Here is a 15,214-nt window from a genome sequence, read left to right as displayed (position 1 = left end):
CAGCTCTTTCTATTCTATTGCAATGTCTTTAAGGCAGAACTCACCCTAACATGATAATTTCCCCATACATAAGCTATTTTATGTGGTAGTTTTATTCCCAGACTGGCCCACAACAGTCTGTTCAGTCATGGTAGAGTTGGGCTCTAGAACCAAGTGCCCTGCTCAGATATGAGGGCCGCCAGCAGGCAGGGCTGGGAGTACATAGGAAGGAGGAAGAAAGAGGAAGTCAGTTTCCTATCTTAGTATTTCTACAGGATGATTCATACTTAAGACGTCAGAATACAAAGGAACTGTCACCATGTAATTCCAATGGGGGATTTTCGTTTACAGACAATAGAAGATAGTGATTACACACACACAGTCACCAGTTATGAGTTTATCACCTGATTGTTCATTTTGAGTGTGAGCTGGTACAGGTTAACTTAGTAAATATTAGTTAGTATGGTTAATTTGGAGGGGGTGGTGAGAAATAATCACAACAACCTTAACAGTGAGACCCAGCCAAGTTACAGAGTCAGGCACTTGAGAAAAATTCATCTTCATTTCAGGAAATGTTGCTTAGCCATTAGAGCTATTACTTGTGTGGTCAGATCATATGTCATTGAGAATATTTTCTTATTTTACTTTTGCAGTAGTATCCCATATTTTTGCTTACCTACATTTGGATTCAAGCATATTTTGCCATTGACAAATGATGCTGAAAGATTCAATGAAATTGTGAAGAATCAGAAAATTTCTGCTAATATTGACACACCTGAAGGTGGATTTGATGCTATTATGCAAGCAGCTGTGTGTAAGGTATGCTGAAGGGAGAAGGCTTCACTGTTAACATAAATGTCCCTCTTTTAAACAATGTACTTTGAAAAATTAGCTAACTCTTATCTTTCCTTTAATTGCTATAGCCCTACCTTTGGTTCTTTTAACACAAAATTTCTACAGATTTTTAAATTCAGTCCTAATGAAATGAGGACTTTTTTTTAATGCCAAATGTTTAAATAATTTAAACCCAGTCAGAAAAATTGGTTAAGACCATAGTTATGCATGGCTAATTTTTCAAAAGATTGAGATTGGATTAAAATTAACTTTTGAATTACCATGATAAAAAAAGGCAGAAATTAAAGAAAAATGTAAAAAGGCCACACATCAGTATAAAACTACATATATTTAGATATTTTTGTTTTGAACCAAATAAGCATCAGATGCCACACTACAAAAACTACAATACAAAAACAATACTCTGCCTTGACAACCATACACATGCCACTGTCTCCCCGACCCTGAATGACAGCTTTTCATGGAAAGAATAAGGAAATAGGACTGAAGCTCACTGAAGGGGGAAGGGCCATGACATTAGAAGGAAAAGTTTAAGGTGGGATGGTACAGCAAGGAGAAGGTTTTGTCTCACTCGTTGTAGACTAATATTAAAGGGGGGAGTTCCGCTGAGTAACAGACAACAGTCCATGCTAATTAGTAGTAACTTGGGTCACACTTTGATCAACAATTCTTATCCCTGCATTACATTTATAATAGAGAAATAGTGTCTAAATGTTGGGTGACATGTTAATGAAACAGGTATGAGTCTGTTTTGTGTTGCACTCTTACTAGTTTTGCTTCAGCTTGGAAACTCTCCTCCAGTGAATTAAAAGCTCGACAGTAAAAATAACTGAAAATCAAGATTAACTGGATACTGACTGTCATGGGACTGGGTTATAATTTTTTGAAACATAAATCATCTGAAATGTTATCCAGGATAAAGCAAATGCCATGTTTTCAATGCATTAATATTGTAACCTCACAATAGATGAAGAAAAGTTTCAAATAATTATCTTTTACAGTCCGAATGTGTCCAATCATAATTGAACCATTCTTAATAAATGCCTTCCTCTAGCCAATACAACCCAAATGTTTCTTTCCCAATGTAGGAAAAAATTGGCTGGCGGAACGACTCCCTCCACCTCCTGGTCTTCGTGAGTGATGCTGATTCCCATTTTGGCATGGACAGCAAGCTGGCAGGCATTGTCATTCCTAACGATGGACTCTGTCACTTGGACAGCAAGAATGAATACTCCATGTCAACTGTTTTGGTGTGTAACCTGCAATTTACACTGTTTTTAGGGTTACAAGGTACATGGAGCCACAGTTGCTGTAACACATAGCAGAATAACCCATGGAGAAAGTAGCTTTGTCACTTTTAGCAGTTCCCACAGGAGCACAGGGGGAGGGGAGAGGTAGTCTTATGTGAGAAGTTTGGCTCTGTTATGACACAGTGATCACAGACCCTCTCCAATTTTTCAGAGAGCTAGCAAAAAGCAGCTAGCAAAAAGCAGTAGAGTCAGCTCATTCTGTTCTAGAAAGAGACTCTGGGACCACAACAGCAGTCATCTAGGAATGGTTATGAGTGAAGTTCGCAGAGCCATGTCCCCTAAACTATGCCTTGCTTTCATAGATCACACGGCTCCATGGAAAACAATTAGTCAGGTATTGCTTGGTTGGTGCTTATTAATAATTGACAATTTTTATCATTTAAAAAAATGCTGGTGGCTTTCAAAGACAACTTTTGTAAACAAGGCAAAATTTTCAGAACTCTCCGCACACATCATTTGATCCTCACCAGAATCCTAAGTATTTAACTGCTTTCCTTGCACAGACCAGGAGGTTGCCAGACCTGTACTCGTGTTATTCTCACCCAGGTTGCTGAGAAATTCTTTTTTTTTTTTAATGATGTTTAGATTTTACTTAGTATCAAATATAGTTATGGTATTCAAAACTTTAGTCAGTTTATTAGAACTTAATATTGATAACATTGTGTAAATAATGCACTACCAAAAGGTCCTGCTACCATTCCTTGACCTAAATTTCCCCTAATATTTTGATCAATAATATTCCCTAAACTTACATAATTTTTTTTCAAGACCAATAGTTTTTTTTTTATTTTTTCTTTTTAAATAATAGATTTTATTTTTATATTCCCCCATACAATTGCAACCCCCCCATTTTGACCCCAATCCCTCCCCTCCCACTCCCCACCCCCCAAAAAGTGTCTCTGGTTCATAGCTTTTTGTTGATAATGATTTTCACTTTCTTATAGTTATTCATTTTCCTGGTCCCTTATTTAAGTTTTCTAGATTCCTGCTATGAGTGAGACCATCCGGTATTTTTCTTTTTCTTTCTGGCTTATTTCGCTGTGCATGATCCCTTCCAGTGCCATCCATGTTGCTGCAAATTGCATGTGTTTATCTTTTTTGAATGCTGAGTAATATTCCATGGTGTATATGTACCACATCTTCTTGATCCAGTCATCTACTTTTGGGCATTTGGGCTGTTTCCAAAGCTTAGCTATTGTAAACAGTGCTGCTATAAACATAGGGGTGCAGGTGTTCTTTGGAATTGATGTTTCTGTGTTCTTTGGGTAAATACGTAGGAGTGGAATTGCTGGATCATATGGAAGCTCTATGTTTAGTAGGTCCAGAAATCTCCACACAGCTCTCCATAGTGGTTGGACCAGTTTGCACTCCCACCAGCAGTGCAGGAGAGTTCCTTTTTCTCCACGCCCTCGCCAACATTTGTTGTTGCTAGTTTTTTTAATATGTGCCATTCTCACTGGTGTAAGATGGTATCTCATGGTAGTTTTGATTTGCATTTCCCTGATTACATAAACTTACATAATATTTAATCACATAAGAATCATATGGTTCCTTAATCATGTAACAAGAATCCCCACATTATAATAGCAATGAAGATAGACACTTTTTGTCTTTAGCTGATATGGGGCAAAAACTGAGAAATGGATTCTTCTTACATTACCTTTTTGAAACTATTCAAATGTCTGTAATAGATAACTCAGAAAAGTAGGATCATAGAAGTAGGCATTATCTATTGTCTGATATTACCTCATCAAATAAATGTTCGATTCATTGTTGCTGAGTGAACTGCTACATATACCCTGAAGCCATGGACAATTCCATGCCTATGTGCAGCTTAGCATTGGGGTCCTGTGAGCACTTCTTATATGAGCAACACTAGGTCATGCTCTGGGGGCCACAGAATAATAAGGTATGGTCCCTGGTCTTGAGGAAACTTACACTTATGGAATTTATATCAACAGGCCTGGATCAAATTTTAAAAAAATCCCCCTATAAAGGGTGACATGGTGTCATCTCGGCTACATACACACAGCAGTTGAAAGGTTAAGAATGTATAGAGATAAGGAGAGGCAAGCATTGAGAAAGTCACTCTTAAGAATAAGGATGCGTAGTGTTTGGGCAGTTGAAAATTGGAGACTGAAAGAGTCAAACTCGGAAGAGTTATATTACCTGGATTCTCCTAGTATCTACTAATAAAAATCCAAACAGGGTAGAAAGCATGAATTACACAACAAATTTTGCAGTTGGATCATTTACTGGAGTATTTTAGGCAAAAATTATACTTTTCTCTCAACTTGACTCTTGTGCCAAAAGAAGACCTTAGACAAAAATACTCCAGTAGTGCTGAGAATATATGAACACATTAGTGGACAGGAGGGCTTATTTATCAATGTTCCTCCACTTTGGCTAGCTTCAGTTTAATCAATGTTTTTTCAGTTTAATTGTGTGCAGGCTACTTCCTCATTTGAGTTGCCTCTTAGTATATTATCCATATCTGAGATCAAACAATAAGCAAGTATGCTCCCTGTTTTCCGGTCTTGGAAAGTAAAGGCCTTCCTCAAATATTGTAATTAATGACTTCTTTATTTTTAAAGTATTTGTAGCACATGGGAATGAATGTGTCAGTGGAACAGAGGAACACTGTGTTTTCAATTGTCCTGTGAAAATACTGCAGGATCCCATAAAATCCATAAGTGACATCGAAAAGCAGTAAGACTAATTCCAACAACTGCTACAGGAATGTGTCAGGTCAGATGCATTTGAGCAATTAGTGTCCTTTCTCAGCAGGCTGTCCCACCTGCATCCTCGCCCGCCTCATCCAATTCCAGTAAGAGTTTCAGGGCTATGACAGTCACATCTGTCACAGTCTACCAGCCCCTCCCTGAAATCTAACAGTCCCTCTAACTCCAACCTGCTGGCAACCGGCACTTAGGAGAAGAAATGTGCCTGTGCCTTGAAAACATGCACGTTCTAAGTCTTTAAGTAATAATTTCAAGTGATTTCCTTAGAAATGATGGACTATAATTCACCACATCGACAGGAACTCTTAGGAATTAATTACACTTACAAGATTTAGGAAACAATTATTAAACCAATTAAGTGGGTAATGCTAACTGTGTATTTGTTTACTTAGAATGATAGTCACAATCATGCCTATGAGCATTAAATGCCAAACTGAGTAGGTATTATTTGCAATAAATATTCCTTTATTTTTAAAAATTCATTTATTCTTTAACTTTTACTAAGATGCTAATAATCTATGTTAATTTTAGGAATATCCAACAATTGGACAACTCATTGATAAACTGGTGCAAAATAATGTTTTATTGATCTTTGCTGTAACCCAAGAACAAGTCCATTTGTATGAGGTAAGCAAACACAATTCGGGAAATTCCTTCAGGGTGATTATTCAACAGGAAACTTTAACATTAACTGAGTTTAACATGTCAGATAGGTAATCATTAACATATATCAACTGTGTGGGACATTTGGCTAAAATGGATTCACTTACTGCTTGCAATCAGATAACAAAGATGGAGGTGCAGTGGGGAGTGGGGAACTGATATAGCAGACCAAGGAAGAGTTATGGAAATGAAAATGTTAAGTTGGAAGAAAGTACCAATAAACATGGTACCACCGACTTAAAGGAAAATTAGTCTACCATTCCCTGAACTTTTTCATCTGAAGAGGAAAGCATTAACAGAGAGCAGAGAAAATTATGAGGGGAGGGAGTGGAATTAACTTTAAATTCTTTAACATTTACAAATTAGATGCATAAAAAATATACAAGGAGAGCTATAACTGAGGATATCTAAGTGGAAAGTTGAAAGAAACCTTGTTAAATTGGGTCAAAAAATAACATCTCTTCAAGTAGCTAGATATGCAGTTCAAGTTTTTGGATGGAAGCACCAACTACAGAAAGAAACTGTAGTTGGTGTCGGTGAAATATTGTTCATAAACCACTGCATAAACTGTAAAAATCACATGCAAGTGCAGATTTCTGCAATTTCTTGCCAGCATGAGAAAAACACTATGATGAAATGCCATGAATTGGGGTACTAGCAAAGGATTTACTGCTAATGCAGTTTCACAGAAGTAAGAAAACTGGGCCCTGAAAAATGTAAAGAAAATAGGTGTACATTAAATTGTCTGTGTCACCCACCCACAGGTTTCAAATACTCCCATATTTGGAGTCTGATCTCTCATTCCTTTTGAAAGGATCTCTTAACTGTTTTGGTGACTTTATAGGACTTGGAAAACTCTGAGATTTCACAGAAAGCTTTGATTAAATGTCACTCATGACTAAGGCCAGTGCAGCCCATGAAGTTGCATCAAGTTCTATAGAAAGGATCCAGGAGGAGATCCTATCTTGCATCTTTAATGAGAGGAGGGTATTGTACTCCAGGTGAGATTGCCTTCTGCTGAAAACCAAGGCAGTCCCTTGCAATCAAAAAACATACTTGAAACCTTTGTTCTACTCAGAGACCATGTGGGTTCACTTGATCTGAGCATTTTCTTAAGCCTCTGTAGTATATGATACTTGTTTCCAGTGGTTTAAGTAGTAGAGTTGTGGCACAGACTAAAAAAAAATACCCCCAAGCATAATAGTAAGTCTATCTGCCTTTCATCCTTAAGGCTGGAGTGAGAGGACCCTGGAGGTCACAACGCTCCCTCCACAGCAGAGCTCCTGCTTAAAAGGGGGGAGGGGAGCTGAACAGAACTTTTCTTAAAAGGGAAGTCTGGGAAACACAACTGATGATCATGAATATAGAGGCCCATAACTCACTTTGGTAATAGTCTTTAAGACTTAAGACTCATTTATATGCCTCCTCAACACCACTATTAAAAAGACAGGAAGATGAAGACTAACGATACAGCAAACCAGAATCTGTTGCATTTAAGTTAGTTGCATCCATGGATCCCCAGTTGCAAAGGAAATGATTGCCAAGGAAAACACCAGATTAGAGTCTACCTCTAATGTAACAGCAGGACATTTATTTTGCCTGTCTACTAATCTCATTATGAGGTGAATTTATGTTCTGCCGTGGTTTGTGGTCTTTACCAACCAGGCTCTGCTAAATTCAAAGGGACATTTTCCGGCAGCCACACAGTGGACCGGGTCAGCAGCCCACTCTATGACTCTGATCCTTTCAGTCTTTTCTTTCATTTTGATGGACTCATCATTCTGTCTGCCTTGGTGGAGGCAGGAGGTAGTCTGGTCTAAAGATAATAACGGCAACATTGTACTCCCTGAAGCCTTCACACAGCATGAAAATGCTGGTCTCTTGCTTTATTGATAATGAAACGTGAAAATAGACCTATAATGGCTTGCGTTGCCCTGCCATTGAAATCTTAGAAGGAGCCCTATGTGGGTAGGTACCCTATGCAACCTCATATTTTGAAGCTATGATATAAAGAATATAACTGCCAAATAATTACTGAAAAATAAAACTTGTGATAGGAAAAATCAAGCAACTAAGTGGTGGGATCTAATGGAAATTCCAAAAGGCAAATGTTTGCTCTCTTCAGCATAGCTGTGTGCATCCACATCTGGCAGGGATGGGAAGGTTCAGGGGTGGCCCTCTTACTGCAAGTAAGATTTATGGTGCCCATTCATGGAATGCAGGGGGAAAAAATCATGATTTTTTTCAATAATTTTGCTAAGATGCCATAGAGTCCCATGTATGCCATGTTGCTGCGCTTTGTGGTAGCAGATGAATAAAAAAAATGCAAAGAATATAGTAAGCAGTTTTGTGTAGAGTTCAATATGACTGCAGTGTGCACGCCAGACTTCAAACAGATGATTTTAAACAAACTTATTATTATAAATAGTTTCCTGTTTGTCCAATTACAGGGTTCAAAAGATAATGATAGATAATAGACTGAGCTGTAGGTAGTATATTACATTCTAGTGCTAAGTACCATTTTGAATCAGGATTCAAATTACCCAAGCGCAAAAATATTTATATCCTGTTGTTTTCAAGTGTTTATTGTTAATTTGCATTAAGATAGTATCAGGCTACTAAACCCCAACTGTTTAATCTGACTAGTCTTTCCTTCCTAGTGAGATATGGAGATAAAAAACAATTAAATCAGTGTTCTTTACTACATTGTCAAATCGTATTATTAATCACCTGGGATTATTTGTAAGTCTTTCAGAATGTCTACATCTGGCTGAGTAAGCTTTGTGAAGTTAATAACAATAATTATTCTATGACTTGGTATTTATGATGTAATGTTGAAAGACGGCACTTAGAAATGAAACTCTTCCAGTTTAATCACTAACCTCTATGATTATTAGGACAGGATGATGTGTGTAAAACACACACACAAAGGGCCCTTCCCTCTGGAGGTAAAAAGCCCCCCATCCTCAGAGCTTAGAAAGAACTGGTGGGTTTTGCTCATCTTTCTGTTTATGCCAGCTCCTTATAGACAGTAGTCTCAGTAAATATTGAATGAAACATTTGCAACATAAAACAACTGCAGTGTAACCACCTGATCTGTTCCCAAATTGGGTCAAAGATTCTAAATGGAAACTTGAGTTTTGTATGATAAAGAGTTGTCAAGGCTGAGGGAACCCATGACCAAGAGCAGGGGAGTTGGGGTGCCTGACCCACTGCTGCCTTCATCAGCAGTCTTGGCTGTCCCTCCTCTACCCCTTCTACTTTGGATGCAAATAGCTACAGAGAGGAAAGGAGCATTCTGCATCAATCTTAGGACAAACTTCTTAGAAGCTCCAGAACTTCCTTACTAGGCCATGAAAGTAAAACCCCCACACAATTATGCACGTGACATTCGTTAGATCAAAAATCAAGCTTTCAGAGGTAGTTACAATATACTGTGTTGCACTTGTGTGGCCTGTGAATATTAGATAAAAGTTTCCATTTTTCAGGAATAACCTCAGTTTTTATTTTACCTTTCTTTCCTTTTTGCTCAACTTTTCAGCTTTGCACTGCAGTATTTACACCATAATTTAAAAGAATCAAAAGGAGGCAGAAAAATTAGGGAAGGAAATAACAAAATTTCAACAAAAATTGATCCCTCTTGCTATTGTAACCTGTCTTATTCTGTTTTTGTTTTATACTGGTCACTGGTGGGGAAGATCAAAACAATTTTGCTCTGATGAAAATGCCTTTTTCTCTGGCCTCATTTTTTTTCTCAAATGAAAGCATTGGACCAGATGACCCCCCAGTTTTAGTAGTAGTAGACTCAGCCTGGAGGGGAAAAAGTACCACGAATTCCAATGTTCCTCCAACAGATAAGATATAGCTAAGCTGTAAAATAACTATGTTTAGGGCATGATCTAAAAACTTGTTATCTAAATTATAATCCCACTCTATAAAGGAGTATTCCAAATTCATGCTTTTTTGAAAATAAAATCAAGGAAAAAAATTCAACTTGCGGATTTTGAGATAATAGACTGCTCCTAATCCACATGTAATGGAAAAACATTTTGATCTCTCCTTAATTGGTGGTATGTGGGGACAAAGACTGAGGAGATACAACCTACCTACATTGTCCTCATTAATAAACACCTCTCAGCAGTGGGAGATATGGAAATAACATTCTTGTCTTCCTATTTTCAGGGCAAAATTGTTCGAAGTATTTTCCAGACTAATTAATAAATCTCAACCATGTAAAGTCATTAATAGTTATCCCTTAGGTTTCACATAATACTTTTCTTCTAAAGAACTCAAAAGACTCATAATTCAGAAGTGAACACACATGGGAAAATATATAGTTTTAAAGTAGGGCCTTAAGGAGATATTCTACTACATCAAACTATGTGGAAATATAAAATGGGATTTCAATATAAGGCCTAAACATTTCCAGAATTACACAATATCCAGAATATCTAGCATATCATGAGAACAAATATGCTACTAAATGGATAGTTAGGCATTCATTTATTCATTCACCAAACGTTTCAGGAGCATCTCCCATGAACAAGTCCAGAATTTGTCAATACAGAGATAAGACACTGTGCCCACCTTAAGAAATGTCAAAACAGACTTTTAAATCAATAATTACCTTAAGTATAGGATAAAGGCATGTTAGAGGTTCTACAAAGATACGTATGGCAGAGTTTTACTGAAGGGCCAGAGTTTTCATATCTGTCAAAGTTTTTACTGTTTTCTGTTCACCGTCTTTGTTAGAAGGGGCAACTAATTAATCGTCAGTCATAAAACTGCCTTTGATTCTGTCAGTATCAGTCTTTCTAAGCCTTTCACTTTATTGCATTAGAAACTAAGAACTACAGTCATATGAGCCTATGACTGAGAATAATAGGGAAGGTTTACTGAGGGCTTTTTAGGTAGCCATTTAGGATTAATATTTCTAACATGTTTTGCCACTTAAATGAAGACTTTTATGACTGTTAAACAACCCCCCCACCAAAAAAAAATAAAACAAAAACAAGGCAAGTTGCATATGAGAGCCAAGATCAACCCCAGAGTTAAATTGCAATTGGACCCCAGGGCTACATTGGTGGAAAAGTATGCCAAATCCTAACCCCAGACCACCAGAGGCAGCCTTTTAAATAAAGTAACTGACTTGAAAATCGCTGAGCAGAAAACTCATAGGAAGTAAGGGTAGAACAGAACTGTCTATGCTTCATCTGTCAATGAACCACTAAGTGAATTCCCTATAAATGGCAGAGCCCTTCAAGACCAATAAATACTTGTTCTTGCATTGTTTGCTGTTGCTATTAATTTAGACAAATAGAGCAATTTAAAAGTATGTATACTTGAAAAAATAGGGACATTTGGATTCTGCCCTTGGGTTAGGCTCTGAGTGCTAAGAACAGGCCACACAACCTCAGAATTAAAACACTGACATGCATCTCAAATAGCCTCCATCACAGTAATCATGTCACTATCTATGGTTCCAACCAAAGGGGAAGAGGGGGTGTAAGGTCTGGCAAAGGCTACAGGTTTCTATGATGACAGAGTTCAAGTGTGTAGAAAAGTAAATTAATATAATGAATGCCCACATATGCACTGCCCATTTTCCTCAAATGTTAACGTTTTGTCAACGTATTTGCTTCAAAATTTTTTAAGCCATAAAACCTCCTAGATGTAGCTGCCTGCTGTGTAACTCCCCAACTCTGCCCACTCCCCTCCACCTTCCTTCCACAAAAATGACCAGTATTCTGAACCCAGGACTCCTTGTCCTACATTTTTTTTAATATTAAAAATAGATGCATATCCATAAACAATTGTGAAATTTTGTCTTCCAAGTTTAAATTCATGATGCACACATTTCTACATATTGGTCTTTGACTCTGTTACATTTTGGGATTCTATGCTTTAATTCTAGAAAATATACAAAACATAATTAGTCTTTTTAACCATCTTTAAGTTCTAGGGCACTGAGTACTTTCACAACCATGCACAGCCCTAGTTTATTCTGCCCCACTGCTGTGCATGTTCCATGAAATATGTGTACTGTCATGTGTTCATTCTGCAACTGAGATCACTTCAAGTCGTGCAGCCCTACAAATGCTGCAGCTATGCACACTCCTGTATATGCTTTATTTAGGATGCATATCTAGACGTGAAAGCTCAGGGTCACAGGGAAATGGCATCTTCAGCTCTCCCCTGGGTGTCTCTTAGTGGCTTTCCAAAGTAGTTGTATGAGTTGCCCTCCTACCAAGAGCATGGGACGGTATTCAAAACAAAACACCAAAAAAAGGAAAAATACAAAATGTGATGATCAAAGCAATACATGTTATTTGAAAAAAAAAATGGGGAGGCAGGAATGTTCACAGAACATAAAAATAACTCATCAACTCACCACTCAGACATAGCTAACCATTCCTGACATTTTAGAATAGTTCCTCTCTTTTTTCCTTGCATGCATTTACATAGTTTAACATAATTGGCATCACAATGTATGTATTAAGCATGTTCAAATTTTTTCAATGAGTTTAGATATGCATGATCTTATAAAGGCATAAAATATATTACAGTTATAAGCCAAAATAGCTTTTATTGGGAAAAACAATTGTAGATGAATTAAAGTCATTCAACAAAAATTCTGAATCTGTGGTTCCCATATTTTCAGGTGTTTGCTTTAACCTAAAAGCAAACTTTGTCCCCTCCCATTAGCAGCCCCAGAACGCCCACAATGACTACATTTTGCCCACAAATTTTCTTTTTTATGATACTCACTTACTTTTTACATGTTTATGTGATAACTTTAAAAGCACCAACAAATTATTTCTAGTGTCCTTTCTTATTCCTGAAAGTGCCTGCCTGCTTACAAGAACTCTAATATCTAAAAAACTCAGTTTCTTCAAAGGCTCCTCTACATACCGGAGTCCTAGGAGCAGCGATGCACTCTTCTCTGACTGAACTCTGAGCCCCACATGGTGCAGGACTCCTATTTAACTCAGATGCCCTGAATCCTGTCCTGGGGTGCAGTGGGCCACTCTATCCATGCCTGTGAGGTTGGTCCAAATCACAGCTCTGCTATGAACGCTTCCCCAGCGTGGAGCACCAGGCAGGAGTGTAACTGCAGCCACTTTGTCCACACTGAGGCAGGGCTTTTAATGAGCTATAGGTAGCATTGAAGCATAAGGGGCAGGTTAAATGGGCAGCTCCTGGCCGTGAGAAGAGTTTGGGCATGTTACATATTTTATCTTTGTGCCCAGTTATTTGGAAGAGCCTGAAATATGCTACAAAGGGGCTGATTATTATCACATAGTTCAATTATTTTGTTGTCTCTCCAGTATTAAATTTTCAAAAAGTAAGCAGAAAACTCTAAGCTTGAACACTTTGGGCACCTTTGTTCATTCATTCAAGGGTTGGAATGCCTTTTTTCTTTTGGGTTGTCAGATTTAGCACACAAAAATGCAGCATGTCTAGCTATATTTGAATTTCAAATAAAATTTTTTTTAGTGTTAAGTATATCTCATGCAAAAGTTGATACACACACTACAAATTCTGGAAATGTTGCTAAAAACTGGAAAATAGTATACAGTGAGAGAATAATAGAAGTGGATAGAGTGAGCTCTCACTTCAACAGGACCCCTTTAAAGAAGTGATTATACAGCAGCAGTTTGAAATTTGAAGTTTTTCTAGAGAAAGCATGTGCAAAGGTCCTGAGGTAGTAGAAGACTTGGTGCTCAGTATACCTGAGAAACTGAAAAATGGTAAGTCAGCCTGATGTGAGCTAGGGAAGAGGGAATGGAGAAGAAAAGGTACGCTAATATCAGACCCTTCAGTCTCGAAGAAAAAAGGAAGTAGGCAGGTGATATTCCATGGGCAGCAGGCATTCAAAAACATCACATTTGTTGTTAGGTAGAGAAGAGATGTCACAGGTGATTAACAAGCCACAGACCCTTTAGGGATTACGTCTGTACAGGTTTAGAAACATAACACTTTTATTTTCTAAATTGGCACAGTCCTTCCTGAACAGACCATTTTATATTGGCTGTCTTAAACCTTGGTGCTCATTAAAATCACTGTGGGAGCTTTCTGGAAAAAAAAAAAAAAAAACCCACTGCCCTAAGGCCTTACCCCATCTGTAAATCAGCATCCCTGGGGTTGAGACCCAGAGCTCAGCCTTTCCTTTAAAGCTCCCCTGGCGTATCCAATCGTGGTGGTGGCAGTGAGAGCTTGTTAAAATGCAGACCGACTCAGGAAGTCTGGGATGCGACCTGAAATTCTGCATTTCTCACAAACTCCCAGATGCTGCTGATCCACCCAGCACACTCTGAGGGCCATCCCTCTTTAGCAGTCCTTGTACATACAACTGCTTTCTATTTTCTGGCCCCTTCATTGTGTCCCTACCAGTCATCCTTCAAAGTTTTATTACCTGCCATTTGGTCTGCAAAGCACATAGGCTGCTACTGAACCCAACATCGCTTCCCATTTTAAAAAAGCTTTCTAAAGCTCTGGGACTTGCGTTTGCCAGCAAAAGTCTGCAATCCCTCTCAAAAGGCGGGGTAATCTTATTAAGAGAAGATCTGAAGTATCCTCAGTAACAAATACTCAGTGTAGCCTCTTTGTTCTCTAAGTCTCCATTCTCCAGTGCCTCTCTGTGCATTTGTTTGTCTCAGAACAGTCATGCACCGTGGGTCCATTCGTCTTCCCTTATCACTCTGTTACCGCTGCTGAGCAACTCGTTCCGCTGTGTGCTGCAGCTTCTTGGCTGACAAGATAATTACATTCCAGGGCAGACTGAGAGAAAGACAGGTAGTGCTCAAAAGTTCCAAAGCTGACTACCTAGTCATTGCGGGTGCAGACTTCAAGATCAAGCACCTGATCTAATTAGCACACTCCCATCGCTGCCTGCCTGACTGTGGAATGCTGACAATTGAAAGCCTGAAGGCAAAGCAGATATCCTGCAACCTAGAGACAGACATTTAGATACCTTATGCCAGAAACAATTACATATTCCTTTTGGAATCTTGGGTGTCCTAGTAACGCAGTTGAGCCTGGGGATAAACTTTTGCATAATAGTGGGCGCCCTGCATTTACCGATAATGAACGTGAGAACCAGTGGAATAAAACCCCACACGAATGAAAGACCTCACGGGAAGAAAGCCTTCTGATTGCCTTCAGAAGGAGGACATATTTCAGCAAACCCAGTCGCCCCTAGCTCTGGAAACAGCGCACTGCTCAACAAAAGCGAGGCTTCACCGGCAAAGAGCTGTTTTCCTTTGACCAGACAAATAGCACAATACAGTTCCCCTGGGAAAAAAAATGCTTTTGCCTCTATGATTTTGCTACTTCCTATATTTCTTTTCAGATGGATCCTTTCAGTTTGAAAGTGATTCAGCCACAACCCTTTATTTCTCCTTTTGCTTTGGCTAGGAAAGCATTCTATTACCTCCGGGCCCCTACACAAAAATACAAGGCATTATGATTTTAACTTGCTAATGAGACTCTCACCCTCTCAATGGCTGTTGGCTTTTGCCCCAGTTCCTGACATAGCAGGAGGGATCCGATGGGACAGAGTGAGCACTGGCTTTGGAGTCACAGCCTGTTTCCACCATTTGTTAGCTCTTTGACCAAGTAAGGGACTCACTTCTGCTCAACTAAGGTCTTAACGGCTTAAGAAAT

At 38.6% G+C, this 15,214-nt stretch overlaps 1 protein-coding gene across 1 annotated transcript in view; it reads left to right on the top strand.

Annotated features, from left to right (window-relative positions):
* ITGB6 (integrin subunit beta 6) overlaps positions 1-15,214 on the top strand; it is a gene marked incomplete at its 3' end in the record, with an annotated part of 64,991 nt that overhangs the window by 10,160 nt on the left and 39,617 nt on the right. The window contains exons 5-7 of the mRNA XM_084248593.1: positions 633-798; positions 1,923-2,084; positions 5,417-5,512. Of these exons, the coding sequence (XP_084104719.1) occupies positions 633-798; positions 1,923-2,084; positions 5,417-5,512 (424 nt within the window). The remainder of the gene's footprint in view (positions 1-632; positions 799-1,922; positions 2,085-5,416; positions 5,513-15,214) is intronic.

The sequence above is a fragment of the Talpa europaea genome (genome assembly GCF_964194135.1).
Source record: "Talpa europaea genome assembly, chromosome: 1".
Taxonomy (NCBI): domain Eukaryota; kingdom Metazoa; phylum Chordata; class Mammalia; order Eulipotyphla; family Talpidae; genus Talpa; species Talpa europaea.
The sequence above is the reverse complement of the archived record's forward strand: the minus strand, read 5'-3'. Positions and strand labels throughout refer to the sequence as shown.